The following is a 21202-nucleotide window of genomic DNA, read 5'->3' on the forward strand; positions in this document are numbered from 1 at the left end:
AGAATGGTCGAATGCTGGTTGAATCCCGGACTTCCCGATAGAAGCGCAAAAGCTAATCACTCAGTCATGTTTGTTGTGCAGTTGTATTTAGCTTAACTTAAATATATTCCGTAGTCTTTTTTTTTTTTTGGGGGGGGGGGAGTTCCGTAATGATATGTTGAATCCCTCTTGTTAAAAATTCAGAAAACTTGAGGATTGGGTAAACTGTGATGGTGGTTCTATAAAACTTAACTGTAGAATTTCAAGAATATACAGAACCAAAAGCTCTAGATGTGCAGTCTTTAAGTGTATCATATAAATCTAAATATTTCTCTTATGTTTTATTTTAATTTTATTTTGTTTCAAAAAGAGGGTATGGAATATTTTGAAGTAAAAATATTACATACTATTTTGCTAGTTATTTGTGTATTCTTTAAAAAGAAGTGTTTACTTTTAGGGTTGGCTGATTTACACCAACTTTTTTTTTAATAACTAGTTTAAACCACAAAAATAAAAAGAATGAAAAATGCGAATCGTGTGAACTTCATGGTAACGTTTCCAGATATCAAACCACCTGCAATAGTTTTATTTCCCTTTCACCTTTTAATCAAGGTGTCCCATGTTCAATTCTCGGTCGAACCACAATCCTTTTTCATGCGTAACCCAAGTAGCGGTTCGGATGTCAGTTTAAGCGAAAGTCTTCTCCTTGATAACCTCGGTATTTCGTAAGGATGTTAAGCCTAAATATACGAAACAAACCAAATTGTATATTTCTACATGCCTAAATGCGTGTTGTTTTATAAAGAAGCCAATATTGCTTAAATATATTGATAGAAATTGGCAAAATTTATCGATTGCCTACGTAGCTTCCAACATTAGCTTGGATTGGACTTTCAATGATATCTACGTACCGGTACTAAATTTGTAATTTAATACCTCAGTTTTAGCGTACTGATTATGGTACGTTGACCTTTAAATTTTACATGCAAAGCAATAACAGGATTTTCCCGTTATTGTCTTACATTTCAAGTAATGACGGGATTTTCCCAATGGCTAGGGCGGGAGATTCTCAACTTAAGAAATTTACTGACCGCACTTCTTTAAGCTTATGGGAGTTCTTCCGGCATAACCCCGCTGTTGCATAATAACATCAAGGCGAAACAAACTTAGGCTATTTCTGTGAATATGTAATATAAATACATAAAGCAAAAAATCTAAGTCAAAAAAGCCTGGTTTAAACCAAAAAAGCCTGGTTTAAACATCCCCCAAAAAACGGGTTTTTGCATTTTCAAAAACAACCACGGTTCTTGCCAATTCTGCTTACTTTTGTATATAGGAGGTTAAAAAATTCTTATTATATACATTGGTTAATCCTGTGGAATTCATAATGTAAATATGTTGAAGAAAAATTGTTTGAAATATTTTTTTCGAAATTCATAGTTTATTTTCGATGTTTTATATTATTATCAGCATCAACCACTAGTTAAATGATTTTTTGTGTTATAGAGAAGCGATACAAAGTCTGTTTTATCAATTTAAAGCAGTATTTTGAAAAAAGCCCAAAATTTCCGAAGCAAAAAAGCAAAGCAGAAAAAACCGAGTTTTTTTTCCAAAAAAGCCGGTTTTTTTCCGAGCCCTTGCATCTCTAATTCTATGACACATTTTAGTAATATGTCTTTCTTTTTATCCTTTCTAAATGTAAACAATGTGATTTTTTTGTTTCAGTTCAAAGCCCGAACCATTCCAAGTAAATTTAACAGCAGCCTGCAACTTTGGCTGTGAATGCCGAATGACTGATGTGGAGCCTGTCTGCGGCAACAATGGACTCACTTATTTTAGTCCATGTCATGCAGGATGTACTGCGTTGTCTTCTCGGTCCAACTACACCAACTGTGCCTGTACGTTATATTATTCTTTTTTCACATTTTATGAAATATCAAATCAAACATCTTATATCAAACAGTTGATATACAGAGTATCTCAAATAATTTAAAAACAGAATATCTCACTAATTAAAGCAGATACTTATACAATTTTTGTATACCTTAAGAATGTATATATTTTGACAATGAAGATGGGTACAGTCTTCTACAGGGTAGGGCGCCATCCCTTATCATCAGATTTTCTCATCGCACATTCTTCAAGAAACGGAATGAACGAAGAGGAAGTGCTGCAAAGTATCCATCTCGATGTCTGTCGATTTAACCCCCATCGACTTCTTTCTTTGGAGAATTCGAAACAAAGGTGTAGGCCGTACTATTCTAGAGGATCTGAGAGAGTAGATTGGCCATGCCTGTGATGCTGTACCATTACAAACAATGCAATAATCGATGTGTTGGGCTGTTCTATATCGTTGTCGACGATGTATTACGGCAGAAAGTGGCCATTTTGAACATTTACGTCATTAAAATCTACATCACTACAAAAATTGTATACCTATCTTCTTGGATTAGTGAGATATTCTGTTTTAAAGAGCATATTCATTAATTTGATATGTCCTGTGAAGTTGGTTTCCAGAAAATAGTGAAACATTGAATTTAATTATCGATTCATATGTTTATTAGCATTAAATACGTTTGTGTGTGTGTATAAGAGAGAGAGAGGAGAGGGGATTATTATTGTAGAAACGAGCAGCGAGTTTTTACCATTCGACTTAACTGTCGTTTGTGTTTCTGGCCGTCTATATGTTCCGCGATAGTTCGTAAAATTTATTCGATTTTCATGAAACTTGGTCTATGCCTCCCGAAATAATCCTGTTTTTCAGATGGAACCCATCCAAAGTAAAAAGGTCAAATCCACCATATTTTGCAAATTCGATGAAATGTATATACATATAAAACCATATTCTAGTATAAATTACGTAAGACTATTCAATTTTGATTAAACATGCTTTCTTTAGGTCATCGCGATCATTCCCATTAGTTGAAGTTGAAATTGGTCACGGATAAACGAATAAAAGGGAGTAAGTTTCTCCCAAACTTCGAAGTTCCCGTATTTAAATAATATAATAAGACAATAATTGAAGCGCTTAGAGGATAAAGGTGTTATGTTACATTTTTTGAAAACGTTGCATTCTGGCGGTTCATGCACATGTTATATGTTAGTCATGCTACGTAGCACATCATTTTGTAAGTCTTCGTCTAAGTGTAGAGATTTAGAAACGTTGAAGAAGGTTTTTTAACAAACAAAGCAGTGAAAGTCAGTTTTCCCGAAATGTTCAATTTGTTACATATCACCTTTATCATCTAAACGCTTCAATTCTCCTTTGACTTGCACCAAAATTATTTCGATGTTGATGCAACACGGCACATATTTTCTTTGAGGCTTCCCAGACGTCATCACTGCGTGGGGTTGAAATCTGCCCAGAATGAATACTGGTTTTAAAAAAAGAAGTTAAATTTTCGTTAAAAAAAAGTTTTAAAACCATTCTTTTCCTTTGAGATTCTCCGATGATACCCACTTCATGGAGTCAAAATTAGCGAAGAATAAAGAGGTAAATTTACCCTCTTTCCATATTGAAAAAGAAAACGAGGCAGCTTTCATATAAAATTACTCGATTTTTATAGAACATAGGGTATATTCTACGAGGCTTTCCCACAATCCCCGTTGCATGAAATTGAATTTATTAAAAAATGAGAGACTGAATTTATACCATTTTTTATCCTGATTTAATAAATATTGTTTTGCGAAAAATTCGTAAAAATTCTTCAATTTTATGCAATATAGTGAAAATTGTAAAGGAAAGGCAATGAAAATCTTTTTCACTTTCGCTCGTTTGCACATGTGCAGTATCACTAGTTGTACATCTACATACCTTGTGTGTTCGTCAGTGTAAGGAACCAACGAGACTTGATTATTTCACATTGTCCTACATTGTTTCCATTTCGTGTGTAAATTTCACTGAGTCAAGGCTTCAGAAATATATGCAATGTATAATGTTTCTCATTTCGCATGTATGTTCTATAACATTGTATGTATTTTTAAGCTTTGATTCAGTGAGATTCACTTAGATTGTGTTGGTTTATTATTATTTGGTGTATCTTGTGTGTTACTGTGATAAATTATAAAATAAGCTTAATTCAATTTCATATCATTTAATAAGTATTATTATAGAATGCTTCTATGATAAAAACCTTGATTTAGCTACTAGTGTTTGTATCAACATATTAAACAAGTTATTGTTTGCAAATATGAGGCTGTTACTATTATCACAGTTTCAATAGCATTATATATTTCTAAATCTTTGTAATGTTCCTACACTATGTCAAATTAAGAGGCGCATACTGACCGTTTTGCTATAGTTTAAAAACTAATATGGGTAGATTAATATAATTACGCATAAATTAATTTTAGACTTTAAAGTTTAACTGTACAGATTTTCAAACTTCTGTATTCATTTTTAATAGGTTCGTCTGTGAAAGTAAGCCGTTTTTTACTCTGATTTAAAGTGACGGAGCTCACCATGTAGAGGAACAACATATCGTGACAGAGTTATGTTTGCACCTGGTAGATCTATATTCGTCACCAGTTGAAGGATGTTTATGGGAATACTACGCTTGCTGACTTTCTATACAGAAATGGGTGCATAAATTTACTGGTGCGCGGGGGTCAACTAAAGATCTGTCATGATGGGGAAGCATAATTTATGTATTCACCGCAGAAAACGTTGTTCGTGTTAAGGCCCTGGTCATAGAAAACAGAAGGCTAACTATTGGAAATATCTGTAAATTACAGAATTCTCTCATGGCATCGTTGAAAGAGCTTTGACAGATCACTTGACGTTGTACAAGGCAAGCTTACGTTGGGTCGCTCGACAGCTGGATGAAGAGAACTTGAGTTCCCATACGACTGTTGCCAGTAGTCTTCTGACAAGAAACTGTGCTACTAATGGGCAATTATTGAAATTTGTTACAATCAATGAAACATTTATTCTCTTCTTTATAAGGTAGTCCAAACAGTGGAAACACTCCGCTTTACCTCCACAGAAAAAAGTTGCCGTGCTCTTTCGAATGACAAAATTCTTTAGCCCATCTTCTAGAACGAAAGAGAACTTCATTCTAGTTGATCCTGTACCAAAAGGACAAATGATCATAGACACTACATTATTCAGATGTTAGCATTTGGTTCCTGCACTGCAGCAACATCGGTCAAACATAGCAGTTAGTTTTCTCATCAATTGGGACATCATCGATCTCAAATTGTCACTGGCTTCTAACAGGATGAGATAATCGAAGTGGTCCCTCTTCTACCCTGCTCTCCTGATCTAGTTCTCAGTAACTTCTGGATGTTTTCATAACCCAAGAATTCATTATAAGACAGATATAGCAAGTCCAAAAGTGCCTTAAGCATACTCCCCAGATATGTAAGTCGAAAATTGAAAAGTGTGGGGAAGCGGTACGTAATTTTGGTATACAACTCGTAATCAAATCAGAATTATTGTTATTCAGATAATAATCTAAGAACCGTAGTCTTCTTGTCCTTTTTTTTGTTTTCCTTCTTTCGTTCGTTCCAAATTAAAAGTCTATACACCTTTGTTTATTTTCCATGCGTGCAACATGACCTACCTATATTATAACGTTGATTATATTATCATTGTGTGTCAAAACTAAACTAAACTGTATAGAAAACACAAACTTTTCATGTTCATGTATTTCAAAAATAGTATAAAGTATTTCAAAAACTTAGTATAAAAACAACTAAGTTATTGCTCTGTACTTTTTAAGAGTGTGAGGACGCAGTACATTATATTATCGATAACTTTACGTTTACATTGTTGGCTCTCATATAGTATACCGCTTTGATTTATACTTAAATTGTATTGAATTTGCATTGTAACTTGAACTATGTCTTGTATTTGTTGTAGGTATCCATGGAAATTTAAGCCTGGTTACTGCAGGTGGTGTTGAGTTTGCAGAAGTGACAGTGGTTCCAGTGGCCACTGCAGGACCTTGTAACTCTCCATGTAGGACTATATTTCCGTTCCTTATTCTTTTGTTCTTCATGACATTCATTGTTGCTATCACGCAAATGCCACTACTAATGATTGTACTTAGGTGAGATTTAGAAATAGTATTACGTTTATTTTCTAAGATTGATAGAGGTAAATAGTGTTATTCGTCTTCTAAGTGTAGAGTAAATATTTTACACTGAAAGTTCCCCATGAAATGTATGTGATATTGCAGCATCAGCACACTTTATAATAAGTAGCACTTAAGGGTCTTCGCTAGCTCACCCCCATTTTTTGTAAAATTTAATAAATTACTTAAAAGCCAATGAAGGATATCAAAAAATATTTAAAATGAGCCAGGTAATATTTACAAAATACTATGAAATAACCAAATATTCGCTTCCAAATCTTTACTTACAGAGCAAGGATGCACAGTTTATGACGTCATAATTCCTTGGCACCCAAATTTATACATCACTAATGTCAATTACCTACTTCGCTGGGTTAAAATAAGGAAAAGTAGTAATATATTCCGTTAGTCAGTCACTTTTTACTATTACTGAAGCGCTCTCAAATCGATAGAAACAAAGAAAATATAATGAAAAATCAGAAAATAATAAATAATCTATATAAATAAAAACTAAATATTACTATTGTGGGCTGAATTTGGATTTACACGGCATCGGAAGTGTCACTATTCATCTCAGTGACTCTAAAAACTATAGATTCGATACTAATATCGGTCATTTTTGATCATTTTTATGTATCTCCCTCTCCCCCAACTTCCGGTGCTGAATTTGGATTTAAATGCATCGGAGGTGTCACTGTTCATCTCAGCGAACCCGAAAACTATGGATTCGTCAGTAATATTGGCCATTTTCCATCATTTTTATATATCTCCCCCTTCCTCACCCTAAGTTGCAGGGCTAAATTTGGATTTAAATGGCATCGGAAGTGTCATTGTTTATCTCAGCGACCACGAAACTATGGATGTGACACTAATGTCAGTAATTTTCGATCATTTTTATATATTTCCTCCTCCCCTTCCCTAAAGTTGTGGGGCTGAATTTGGATTTAAACGGCATCTATTCATCTCAGCGACCACGAAAACTATGAATTCGGCAAAGTCTAGCAGGTGTAGAAGTATGAAAGCGGAATCTTGTTGTGCAAATGACACTGCTGTTATGTGACAATGAGCAAACATATTTTATTCAAAATAATCACCACTGGTAGTAATACATTTTTAGCACCTCTCCGGCAGCTTATGAATGCCACGCAAAAAAAAAAAAAAAAAAAAAAAAAAAAAAAAAAAAAAAAAAAACTTCTTCCTTTGAAGCGAACCAGTCGTCGAGCCATTGTCGTACAGTTTCATACGACTCGAAGTGTTGCCCGGCAAGTGCATGTCCCAATGAGGCAAACAGATGGTAATCGGACGGGGCCAAATCTGGTGAGTAAGCCGCATGCGCTAGTATTCCCAACCGAACTCCTTGATGGTATCCGTGACCCGTTTTGCTGTATGTGAGGAGGCATTGTCGTGGAGCAGAATGACTTGATGTTGTTTTTGCACATTCCGGTAGTTGGTCACGTATGGCTTGGTGTAAAGCGATCATTTGCTGTTGGTAGCGATCCGTGTTAACGGTTTCACTAGGTTGTAATAGTTCATAGTAGATGACACCCTTTTGATCCCACCACACGCAGAGCATTGTCTTTTTGCCAAACCGATTTGGTCTGGCAGTGGATGTCGATGGTTCGCCTGGATTCACCCATGATTTACGACGCTTGGGATTTTGAAAATATATCCACTTTTCATCCCCTGTAACTATCCGATGGAGAAATGACTTGCGTTGATATCTGGCGAAATTGTGTAATTCTATTGGGAAATTCCGGTTTCATACTTCTACACCTTAGTTAAACAAGTTTTAGTCATTTTACCTTCTGAAAATGAGTTTCCTTATTTGTAAATTTAGTATTTGAAAAATAAGTTCTGACGCAACAGCCGTCAAGGGGCTGGAGCCTACCAGCCAACTTCTGGCACTAATACCTTTGGAATGATATGTAGTCAACACATCGACCTTCTTTGCCGTTAATTTCTGGCTTCCTAGACCAGAGTTTGCTGCTTCATTCCTCCAAGTGGCTTCTCGTTTGTCCTTACGATGCCGCAATTTGGTGAGTACAAACGCTCACCCATCTTTCGTCTGACCCAGATCCGACATGCTTGACTTTGCTGATCTCATGAGAAGCGGTATTTCGGTGCAGCTATATCATTGGTATAAATTTAATATTGCTTAAATTAAATTTGGTTATTAAGTATTAAAAATTATATGTATCACACAAATTTAATTTTTACTTAAGGGCATTTAAAGAGATTTGAACAAGAAATTGGTAATTCCAGTTCATTTGAGAGAAAACAGAAAAATAAGATTGCATAGTAATATATGAGCTATGAAAAATAATGATAGTGCAAGTATTCAAGAGCGTTGAAGTATCATAAAAAAGCGTAAATTGTGACATTTTCTAATAAGATGAGATATGACCATCTCTTAGGAATCAAAGAGTGTCCCTATGACAAGTGGAAGATCACTAGCTTACAATACTGAAAGTTTATGAACGAAAGGTGAAAAATAATTGTCCTAGATGCCTCTCTCGTAGACATTGAACTTTAGATCACGTGCACCGAAGTTGCACATGATAATTGAATGTAGTTTCACTTACAAAATAAGGTATGGATACTCCAGAGTACAAATATATGTATACAGTTTTATACATTTAATATAGAAGTAGAAAATGCTATTGTGAGCAAAAATGTCGACTGGATTGGATTTGCTGCCGTACGTTTTCTCTCACAAACTACAACAGAACTAGGCAGTCCAGACTACAACAGAAACTAGAATTTTTACGTATTTCGCTGAACCCTAACATCTATGATTACCAAACTTCAATAGATGAATCGTTTAGAGTACAAATCAGTTAAAGATTGTCTTCGTTACGTTCTAAGGTAATTCATCATTCGCCCCATGTACGTCGGGAAAAGTTCTCTCTTCTTCTAGATGAACTTTATATGTTTGATATCATAGATGATGTGCTTGCTGAAAACCCTGGAAAAGAATGCCTCTCTTTCTCATCACTGGGACACCTTCACTGTCGTCACCAACCACTGAAGAAGAAAAACAAAAATTAGTTTTTTCTGTGGGGCAGTTGAGTTCCTTGTGATTTTTTTTTTTTTTTTTTAATGAGTATAAACATTAATTTTATAGGATTATTTCCATGTGTTTATTAGCTCAAGACACTTAAAAATTCTTATCATCTTAATCACGTTGATAGCTGTCAGGGAAAATTCAACGTTCAATGTAAAACAACCTTCAATAATTTGAAGGAGAAAAAATGACAAACGTTTGAGTTTATCGGTTTCCATGATTTCGAAAACCGTCCTTACAAGCGACCATAGAATTAACGAAGTTAATTTCTAATTATTCGAAAAAAAAAAATCCTGTGGATCAGCAATTGACATTTGTTAGTAATAAATAACCGTTGTCATTTGTGGTTTTAAAGTTGTTCAAATTTCGCTAACCTTAATACTAGGTCAAGTTTTATTTGTAAATGTGCTTGATTACTGCCAATTTGAAATAGAGGATTATTAGCATACTTGTAAATAAAATTATATTGGTATTGCCAATGCTACAGAAAATCCTTAGTATGTAATCGGATAAGATCCATGATTTCTATTTGGAATTCGATGAATAAAAGTACTTTTAATCCTCATAGAAGTCTCATAGCTTAAGTCATGTCATAAGTCATTTGAGGATAAACATAAGATCGAAATAACATTTAAAAAACAAAATCATTGCAAAAGTTCCGATACATGCAATTTATTTACTTATTTTATTACTAAGTGCTGGAAAAAGACGTAACGAAAAATGTATTTTTTTTTTTTTAATGTAATAGAATTAATGGTTTCACAATAATATCATGGAACTAATTTTTATCCTCTGGAATTAAATGCTAATACTTTGAAGTGTTAGGGTAAGGGTTCAATATCTGTAAAGGATAAACCATCTGTTAGAGTAGTTCGTTGGTTCGCAGCCATGCCTTTTTCTAAAGTTGTTGGAGAGAATTATTTATTTATTCCGTTTCCGTAGACAACCTTTACTACAGTCTTATTTATGTTTGGAAAGACATCAGTTAGAGCCTAGTACTCAATGTTGACCTTAATATGTCCATCCAGCTCTTGTCCACCCGTACCCGCCGATTAATACAACAAGTATTGTATTATATGTCGGGCGGTAAGATATAAAAATAGAGACACTCTCAACGTTCATTTACACATGTGGCAACTTCCTAGCATACTCCTATCAGAGATCGGAGGATATCGTACCTCTATGTAATCCTATACTACTGAAGCACGATTGTACGATGTAAAATTGCAATATCTTACCTCAATGTGCCTTATATTAAATACGTAGTGGGAGCGCACTGTACATAATTCATTTCATTAACTGTTTTATTTATCTTGTAATACTTTCACATTTTCTTGCTATTATTTTAAAATTTAGTCTTTGCCCCCATTTGTACGCAACACGAGAGATTGACGGAACATAGATAGTTTATGCGAAATCTAATATTGTCTATTAGATAAAAATATCAAAATTTTATGTCATTAGAAACTGGCAATCGTAGTTTTTTTTTTTTTTTCTGTTACCACTTCATAATTCGTTTAAAAGTGTTAGTTGGTAATGTTATTCTAAATATTGACTAACACACTCTATAACGTGTCCACTTTTGTGTCTTATCCATCTCAGAATGACGCATTCCTCTCCGAAAACTGCGTAGTTCGTTGAGAAGAAAATTCTCCGAAAAGTCTTATAAACATATTCGTCCTGAATACTTAAAAGTAAAACATAAGTGTGTAATGTAGTCCACTCTGTATATCTACTCTGTGCTTCCACTATGTATATAGAGTGGTCGAAAAGTAGGTATACAGACCTGCATCGATCAAGCATGACATTTTAATTGATTAAGCTAATGAATTATTTGCTTCGATTTTTTCTAAGCTTAAGATATAAGTGAAAAGAAATTAAGAACAGATAATAAAGAAACTAAGTCATACCTGTATGGATAAAAATAAGCAAATGATATAAAATTCCATAAGCCGATTAGTACGGGACTGTATACCTACTTTTGGGCTACCCGATATATATGATGATAGCCGTAAGTAGATGCTTGTTTTGATGATTATCTGAAGGAGACTTTAATTTTGTTGTGATTTATTGCAGATCTGTTGGCGAGGAGGAAAGATCTTTTGCACTTGGAATGCAGTTTGTTATCTTCCGGCTATTTGGCTACATCCCAGCTCCCATTCTGTTCGGAAATCTTATTGATTCCACGTGTCTATTGTGGAAAAGTACGTGCGGGGAGCGTGGTGGTCGCTGTTTGCTATACGACATAGAACAGTTTCGTTTCAGGTAAATGTCAACTTACTTAGTGTTGGTTTCTTTCATTTCTGTTTGCCTTTCCGATGATTTGGAAGCATATTCTTTGGCATCAATTTTCACGAAAAGAATTATGACTTTTTATGTAATAAAGAAATTTCAGACTTATCACTCTTAATTTTAGCGTCACCTTTAATATACTTCGAAGTACGCCGGTATAGGATTACTGGATCTCCGGACGGCCTGAGTTCGAAGTGGATTTCATGAGTGTATGGTCAGCAAACAATCTACAAGCTTTGATATTAATTATATAATTAATTATGTGTGCCGTTTATGTCTTATATGTATTAGGTTGCTGTCAATGAAATGTCAGTTTCAATGTCTGGTGGAAAACTAATCTGAATAATATAATACAGGGATGAACTAACATCATAAGCTCTGTACACGTTCAGCAAATAGGTTGGGATACCCAGACAGGAAGCAGTATATTATTGAACAAGGTCTTATGATATAACACCATGAAAAATATGGAATGATTCAGAAACTAATGGCATGAAGGTGATACCTTTAGGTATGTTTGACATATAGCACCGATACAAGTATCAGTGAAAAACTTATAATGTCAGCTACAAATAGTGGCATCATTTTTCAACATAGTCCCCATTATGGGCAACACACTTGCGCAACGCGAAATAAGATTTTTCATGCCGACGGCAAAGAATTGTGGTGGCTGCTGGCAACACCATTGCCGAACTACTATTTCCACCTCCGCGTCACACCTATAGCGTTGGCCCTTGAGGCGATCCTTAAATTTGGGGAAGAGCCAAAAGCTTCAGGGCGCAAGATTGAGACTATAGGCAGGATGAGGCAGAATGTCAACAACATCTTGCCAGCAGAGGGAACAACTTTAAATTATTTAGCGGAGGAGAGGACGTGTGTGGGTCTTCCATTGACTGACACTTCGTTTCCGGGTCGTAATGGTGTATCCACGACTCGTTGCCGGTAATGAATGTTCCTGGGCGCACAACTTTCCGCAGTCAGAAATTCCATAACGGCCCGCTGTTTCAACCGGACATCACCACTGAATGCCATAGATTGCACCATTTTTGTGGAACGAGAAGAGATAGGAAGGAGAAACAAGTAATCAGGAATGTCGAATGAACATACCATTCGCCGTTAGTTTTTTTTCTTCTTCTTCGTCAATTTTCGTTCCGGATGACAACTTGCAAAATGAGCCCCGTAGGCACAGAACAGTCACCATACCCGTGTCATTCAGCACCTCCGTGCAATCGATAAGGTGAAAAAGTTGAGCTCATGGGTGCAACATAAGTTGACACCGGCCAACAAGAATCTCTGTCTGAAAATGTGCACTTCTATGAGTGAAAGAAATAACCGAGAAAGTTTCCTCCATCGTGTTCACTAAAGATTAAGGAATCTACTGTGACAATCGAAAATTGTCAGGGCAATGGGTTGATCGTGATAACGTTTCTAAACCACGTCTCCACCCACTGAAGGTGTTGTTGCTGATATGGTGGTCTGTGGTGGGAGTGATCAACCATGTCTTTCTCACGCATGGTGAAACCATCACTGCAAATTTTTATAGTGCTGAACTCCATGAAATACAACCCGAACTTGTCCGCAAGCATCCAGCAATATTCAACAATAGATATGGTGTCCGCATTATGCACAACACTACTCGTCCTCAGAGGATGTTGCAAGCTCTCAGTGAGTTGCAGTATGAAAACCTTTCCTCACCCACCATATTCCCTCGATATCTCTCCCACTGACTATCACCTCTGTCGATATGTCGGTCATTTCTTGGGAAGGAAGACCTTCTCTGATGATCGGACGGTGCAACATGCGATTCAGGACTACTTCCCATTGCAAACTCCGGCTTCTTTCGCCACGGAATCCAATCGTTACCAAAAGCGATATCAAAAGTGTGTAAAAGTGTGGATACAGACGGTGACTATTTTGATTAAACAAGTATAGCAGTAATTATTATTATTATTATTATTATTATTATTATTATTATTATTATTATTATTATTATTATTATTATTATTATTATTATTATTATTATTATTGGCCTTTGGAAATGATACACTTGTTGCGGACATTTTATTTGCACCAACCTAATAGTAGTTAATTGTTGTTAGTTATTTACAAACATTGTATTTTTATTGTAGACAAAGGCTTGGTTTTAACTTTCCATTGTTGCGCCTGTATTATCGCATAGCATCAACCTTTAATAATGATTTGATACAGTTGGAATGAAACCTAAAATTAGTTACTATGGAATGAATTGTACAATGAGGTTTTTAATCTGTAATATCAACACTTGTTACAAAGGATAATAATAACTGTAAATTATAGAGCGTTTTCCGAGAAAGCAGTTACACCAATCCTGTTCAAAATAATTCACTATCTTCTCGCTATACCAGTCAGTAAATTCCCAAGTCGAACGAGTGTTTAGTGGAAATGGAAACTTTATGATCAGACAATAGAAACAGAATACCAACGTAAGTGGTGATGGCTGAAATTTGTGTTCAAGTGAATTTGAAAATATCCTTTTCAAGATTTTCTCAAAACGATTCTGGAAAATAGAACTCGTCGTAATGCAGCGAGGACCTCCGAAACACTAATTTGGTACAGTATACGTTCGGTTGTAATGGTAATGTTAGTAGTTAGTGGTAATAAGCGTTAGAAGTAACAGTGCGAATTATAATAAAAAGAAGATCTTCAGTTTCAGATTTGCGTTTCCAATTACACATACGCTGCTGGCTTTTGGGCTTCGACCAAACTACTATGCCTAATCTGCTACCTTCCTTTTTAAAAATATCTTGAAGCGAACCGATGAGGTGTAAAACTCTCTAAAAGTGGCATTGAAACCACGAATATAAAGTTTGAAATTCCTTTTTAGACTTTAAAATTGTGCTATGCGTACTTGTAAGTCTCAGATGTCTTATAGAACTGCTTTCTTCGTCCGTCTGTCTGTCGACAGGTATCAAACCAAAAATTGTAGGAGATATGAAGATGCAGTTTTTTGCAATCGATTCAATGTCCCAAGAATAGGTTTCATCTTTTCCGCTAACTTTCTATTCAAACCGGAAATTGTTCAAAGTAGTCATTTCCGGTTTCAACGCTTATCGCCATAGAATAAAAATGGTAATAGCAAAAATCATTTTTTTCGCAAACGATTCAGCGTATCAAGACAAGAAAATCACGACTATCCCGAACACTTTACCAAAACCGGAAAGTTGAAATTTAATTTTACTTCCGGTTTCAGTACAGATTTCCACAGAGCAAAAACGGTAAGAGATATCGAGATGCAGTTTTTTGGAATCGATTTAGCGTCCCAAGAATAGATTCCATCTCCTCTATTAAATCTCTATTCAAACTGGAAGGGATTCAGATTAGTCATTTCTGGTTTCAACATTTATTGCCGTAGAGCAAATATGGTAATAGATAGCAACAAGCGGTTTCCTGCAGTGTATTCAGGGTCTCAAAAGTACATACCATCTCAATCTGCAACAGTCTTACAAAACTGAAAATGGTTGTAATTTAGTACTATTTCCGGTTTAAATGCTGATTTCCGTAAACCGAACACGGTAAGAGACATCGAGGTGCAGTTTTTTTGCAATCGATTTGAACTTTCCAAGAGTAGGAAAGTCTCTTAGCCATCTATTCTATACGGAATTGGTTAAAATTAACGATCTGGCTTCAGTCTTTATCGCCATAGAGCAGAGCCAGTAAGAGATAGCGAATAATGGCTTTTTGATATGGATTTAGTGTCCGAGGAACAAGTCCTATCTTTGATCTTATTAATCTGTTGCTATCAATAGTTACAGGTGTACAAGTTTGAATATTGAATTCCCATTCTTTGCAAGTCTACTGTAGTTTCACGCTGTGAAACGAAACCCACTTGTTATTACTCTGTGAACAACTATACTTCCATTTTATCTCTTGTATATTTTTTAATCTTTCTGAGTAACATAAAGATAGTGAAGAATATCCCGTGCACTGAGACGACTGCACTCGAAGCCAACGAGTCAAAAGGGGACTGATCCGGTACCAAAACGAGCTGAAATTAACCGATAGAAGTTCTGTTTTTAAATAAGAATTGTATAAATGTGAGCCATGGACTCGTAAAGAAGATGAAAAACGGAAATTGGAAGCCTTCGAAATGTGGTGCTGTATACGAATGTTGAAAATTAAATAGGTGATAAGGTATCAAGTGAAAGTGTTCGAAATGGTAGAGGAGAAAGGAAATATACTGAGCATTATTTCAAAAAGAAGAGATAGGATGATTGGACATATTATGAGACATGGACGAATCCTCTATTACTTATAGAAGGAACGGCAGGAGGAAAAATACCTAGTGGATGGCCACGACTAAATCGTATTGACCAAATAATACAATATATAAGGAAGAAAAGGATACGTGAAAGTGAGAAGTGTGGCTCAGGATAGGGAAGAGTGGAAAGCTGTTTCAAACCAATGTAAAGATTGCAGATCTCAGAAGAAGAAATGGTATATTTAGTGGAAGCCAATCGGTAAAGCATCTGTCTCAAGGGAAAGTATTAGAACAACTATGTTTGCTTACAAGCCAAGATAAAGATAAGAAGAAATACAAAATAATCAAACAACTTTATGCTGTTCATAATCATCAGAAACAAACATACAGCGTATAGTACCTAGCACTAGGGCTCGAAGTGATCTCCATCAGTATCCCGCGTACTTTGCGAACGTTTCTGCAGCTTCTCAATGCCCTTGCGATAAAGCTGAGGCAGAGAGGGGGACGCAAAGACGTTCGTAACTGCCTGTCGCAGGTCTGCCTCATTGTCGAAGGATTTTCCACGGAGTTGTCTAGGGGATGAAATTGGCGGTAATCTAATGGCGCTAGGTCCGATAAATATGGTGGATGGCACATAGTTTCTCTCCCCCCCCCCCAGTCAAGTCGATGAATGGTATACCTGGTCATCCTTACCACGTGTGATCTCGCATTTATCGCACACCCATGCGATTAACCACGTTAACTCTTGTTGCAATTAGGAAATAGCACACTACCACCTTTGGAAGTTACAGCTTACTTCCTGTCATACAATGTCATCTAGCAGCAGAAACACAAACCTCTGTTGAATAAAGCAACGACGCTACTACGAAGGTGTCATTTCCACTTGGACTATCTGTATTTTGATCGATCCTATATTGAAACTAATTCTGTAATGTTACTGTACAATCTTAAGGCTTGTACTACGAATTCTCAGCTTCGATGTTAGTCCACGTGGTTCATGATATTAGGCTTGAAATATAGTATCGTTAGTATATGAATGCTTTGTGCCTTGAATCTCGTACTTATTTCCATAATTATTTTTTTTTCTTGTCATTTCTACATAGTCTACATAATAGAGAGTAGACAGAAAACACACACAAAAATATTATATTATTCTTTTTCGTTATAGGTACGTCGGGATATGCGCCAGTATTAAAATTATGGCGTTAGCATTGTTTTTGATCGATTGGTGGCTAGTCCGGCGGCGAAGACAACTAGAAGAACAAGGAACTTTAACCGTCGGAGAAATTGTTGGATCCATTATTAGTCTCGATAAATGTAAGTAATTTTTGCTTTATTTATTCTCGTCTGTTGATACCTTTATCTGTTCGATAATTAGATGCAATAATAATGAAAATTAAGTAAATAATTGTTAAATAACTACTTAAGGTGAATTTTGTTATTTCGTAAATTAAAAAAAAAATCAAAATAGAAGCACATTTGTAAAGTATTTATTTTCAGTTTGAGAATAATTGTTAGTAAAATATGGATCTAGCTATGGGTAAATCGTTCTCAGTATCTGGCCAATATTGTATTTGGAAGAGATTCATCCAAAATGAATTTGTGATATTTCGATGGCGAATATCTAGTTCGTTTCCACGAGGAACCCCTATAGTCTATGTGTTTGCGGCTCTGGAATTTCAAGACCATTTTCTTTGCATATCTCCAAACATTCTTGATAAATTTGTTCGAATGTTGTTCGTTGAGAATCATATTCTCCAGATCTCATTTTTGACAGCGTTTGAACTAGTGAATCTACAAGAATCAAACCTTCCGACATGTCTGCATCTACTTGAGATAAGGCGAAGCTCAAAGTTATAGCATGCCAGCAGTCATCTCAAAATTTACCATCCCGAAAACATTCCCTCTTGTACAAATTACACTAACTTGCCGGATGGAATGATGGAAATAAATAAATATCACAAGTTCCAGATTTGGTTTCATACCACATAATATAAATAGTTGTTTGGTATATAAACTGTATTAATAATAAATACAGTTTTTATTAAATTTTCTCAAATTTTAAAAATGACGAGAAATAATATTTCTAATTTTACCTCCCTCGGTTATGCTCAGTAGGCTAAAGAGAACTGAAGATCAAAGAAAGTGAATGCTTATGAAATAATTGGTGGAGTGAAAGAAAATGGGAAATCCCCGAGAAAACTCACGGGCATGATGTTGTCAACTTCAACCTTAAACACGCGAGGCTGAGGATCAAACCAGGATTTCTGGCACAAGAAATAAGCGCTCTGCCACTGAGACACTATACCTCCCACTCCCCTAAAATGTCTAGAGAACAGTATGTTTTAAACTTAAGAGAAAAGATGCTGGTATTATGTACCGTTGTGTGCCGCTAGAAAAAAAAGCATTGCTGATTAGTATGTTTATTAAATTAGTTCTGCAGTTCGTAGAGTACAATATACAATTTTTTATATAAAGCTAGCCGAATATAACTATTATTTTTTATCTCTTTTTATCTCCTGTAGTATTTGAGGAGCCTCCAAGACAGAATGGACAAAATGGACAAGTGTATGTTCCAGAAGCATCAGCCGAGCAAGCCGAAAAAGTGGAAAATTGCGTCACAAGTGATACGGAAACAGAACCTTGCCTGTGAAGACTTTCGTATTTTAGCATGAAATCCAGTTGCTTCCAAAGAGAAATTAATATACATATAAAAATGTAAAGAAGAACAAAGCCTCCAGATTCTTGTATAAGATACCGTGTAAATATTATTATTATTATTATATGTTTTGTTGCAAGCATAAAGACTACGTGGTGAGTGTGTAGTAATGTATTTAGAAAAGTGTTGTCGGAAATCTCTAATCTGTTTATAAAAGAAAAGTACTGCAAAAATCTTTTTTTTTCTGTGAGTAATCTCAGTATATAAGTTGACTGAAGGTGTCAGTTAAAATTTTCATCACCTGCATGTGTTAATAAAGCTGGTGGGCTTTATATAGCGAAAAAGTTTCTCGGCCATCTTGTGAATTTGTTTAACAAGATAAAATAGATGGAGGAAATATGAAGTATTTATTTGAGATTTTTTTTTTAATGCAGTGTGAACTTCGAAATGACAATGTGCGTGTGAATGGAAAGAGACTGAGATTAAGAACAGTTTATTCATATATAACTAAGTTTCTTTTTTATAACTTGTTATTGTTGCTGCAGGGCGTGTGGTGCTTGAATACGAGATAAAGAACAAAATATTTATTTATTATTTATTGTATGAGAGTTGGGGAAAAATGTGTTGTTTACACCGCTCTTTTTTTGGGACCATTAGAACATAATCATACATTATATCTATATCTATCTATATACACAACCACGAAACACACACGTACATACTCACAACTTAATTGTACGGTCTGCACACATAAGTATTACCATTAAAATAAGTATATACTATATCAATTCATTAGAAAATAAATTCTTGTTTCATGGTCTCAAAACAATTTCTAATCTAATTTCATTTCAATTTCTCGTAGTCAGATGATCTCATGGCGCAGGAATTCATGCTAAAAAATACAAATACATAAGTGTTTAAGTAAGTGGCATTCCTTTCATGAGAAATCTTTCTCGACTTGGCGGTTTTAAAATCCATGTTTCATATATTTATTGAAAACTTCAAGCAAACTAAAGAAAAAAAGGCTTCGTAAAGAATTTGCAATGTTATATTACAACAAAATTTATAAATGAGAATTTCTGGAGGAAAAAATATGCTCTCTGGTTTTTAATCTACCATTTTTTATGTTGTAAATAATCTAAAAGACATTTATTCCTGAGGTAACTTGTTTTTTGTTTTTACTATTTTAGTACACGAAGAAATGTATGTGTAGGAATAATGTCATCCACGCAATTAAAATAATATTCATACATATAATATAAATAAATAAATAGATAAACAAGTAAAATAAATGTATGTAGAAAAGAATTAATGGTGCTCTTTGAAATTGTAAAAAATAAGAACATATATTTTTAATATATTTTGTGTGAACCAATGATGAGTGAAAGATTGATTATGTACGACTCTGATTTTGAGTTCTTTGGTTTCTTTGTACATATTGTAAATTGCAGTAAAATACATATATTAACACAAGCAAGCACAGATATAAAACTTAATACACAAATATTTACATATATATATGTATGTAAAAAAAACATACGTATACATTTATATGAATGTATATTAAAACATATAAATATATGAATAAATATATATATTTGTGTACATGTACGAGAGGTACATTGTTGATGCTGCTACAGACAAGAAAGTTTATTTATGAATAAGCTATGAAAAAAAAAAAATAATTACATGTCCCAAATTATGTAAAGCGTATATTTTGAATGAGGTGTATAAGGTTTGTTGAATAGTTTATAAATCAGCTGCATGTTTGGGACCAACAGTATTATATAAATGTGTGTATATATATCTATATATATTTTTTTTCATTAAACCAATGTAATGTTAAATGTGTGAGATGCAAGGATGACTTTTTTTTTTACCTGAGAAGAAAGATATCTTTATACAAAGCTGTGGCAGCATGGATAAATCAGGGTTTAATTCAGTACACGTGTGTGGTATAAATGTAAAGTATTATATGTGTCTCTTTCCTCTTTATTTTGGCTTCCTTTGAAAGTATTTCTTGTCAATTTCGAAGCATAATGTTATTGTTGACGATATATATAAAAGAAGAAATTAGTTTTAATGATGGCACAATAATGTTATATATATATATATATATATATATATAAATTAAAACAAGTATATAGATGCTAAGTCATGTAGTAACTTGTTGCATGTACTTAAAAAATGTTGAAAAATAAAACAAACTTAGCTTTGAGAATCAAACTAAAAAAAAAAGAATATTTATAAGTATACATATTATATATACATGTATTAGATGCAACGTTTAGTTATAGGAAAGCATGTTGTAAGGATCTTAGGCTGGTGTACAGTTGATCTCAAAGAGTATACTTCGAACATCTTAATGCACAATCGAAATTAATTTATTCACGTTTTTCTTATTTCGTTGTTACTTCTTTTTATATATATATAAAAATGTATTAGTTTGTGTCCTATAAATGTGACTGAATAGTTCCTTGGACATGGTAAATGGTCTTTGTGAATTTTTTTTTTTTTTTTTTTTAAATATAGATTTGTACGTTTGTGTGTGTGTGTGTGTGTGTGCGTGTAAATGTAGAAAAATTGTCTAAAGGTACATTTTTAAATGAAAGTTCGACAGTTTTGAGTTACCTGTATCTCAAAGACCAAAACAGAATAGAATCTGGATTGTTTATTTAATGTCAACCTTTTATAAGTATGTTTTACTTGAAAACAAAATGGCTGCCAGAATAAATTTTACTTATTACAGTATTGTTAAATTTTTAAAAAAAGAAATGGTAAATTTATATTTCGTTTTTGTAGCTGTTCTCTTACACGAACATTATCTCGGTTTTTCTTCACTTCAACACAAGCTAATATACCAAAACAATAACACATTTTTTTGTAAAAGCTTT

The 21202-nt window shown here is 34.4% G+C and overlaps 1 protein-coding gene across 1 annotated transcript in view; it reads left to right on the forward strand.

Moving 5' to 3' along the window:
* Oatp30B (Organic anion transporting polypeptide 30B) overlaps positions 1 to 20558 on the forward strand; it is a 414497-nt gene extending 393939 nt beyond the window's left edge. Inside the window, exons 13-17 of the mRNA XM_081755739.1 lie at positions 1705 to 1877; positions 5843 to 6032; positions 11197 to 11385; positions 16818 to 16966; positions 18175 to 20558. Coding sequence (XP_081611865.1) covers positions 1705 to 1877; positions 5843 to 6032; positions 11197 to 11385; positions 16818 to 16966; positions 18175 to 18302 — 829 coding nt within the window. The 3' untranslated portion in view covers positions 18303 to 20558. The remainder of the gene's footprint in view (positions 1 to 1704; positions 1878 to 5842; positions 6033 to 11196; positions 11386 to 16817; positions 16967 to 18174) is intronic.
* Positions 20559 to 21202: the final 644 nt, after the last annotated feature.

This window comes from Thermobia domestica, chromosome 4 (assembly GCF_964235325.1).
Source record: "Thermobia domestica chromosome 4, izTheDome1.hap1.1, whole genome shotgun sequence".
Classification (NCBI taxonomy): domain Eukaryota; kingdom Metazoa; phylum Arthropoda; class Insecta; order Zygentoma; family Lepismatidae; genus Thermobia; species Thermobia domestica.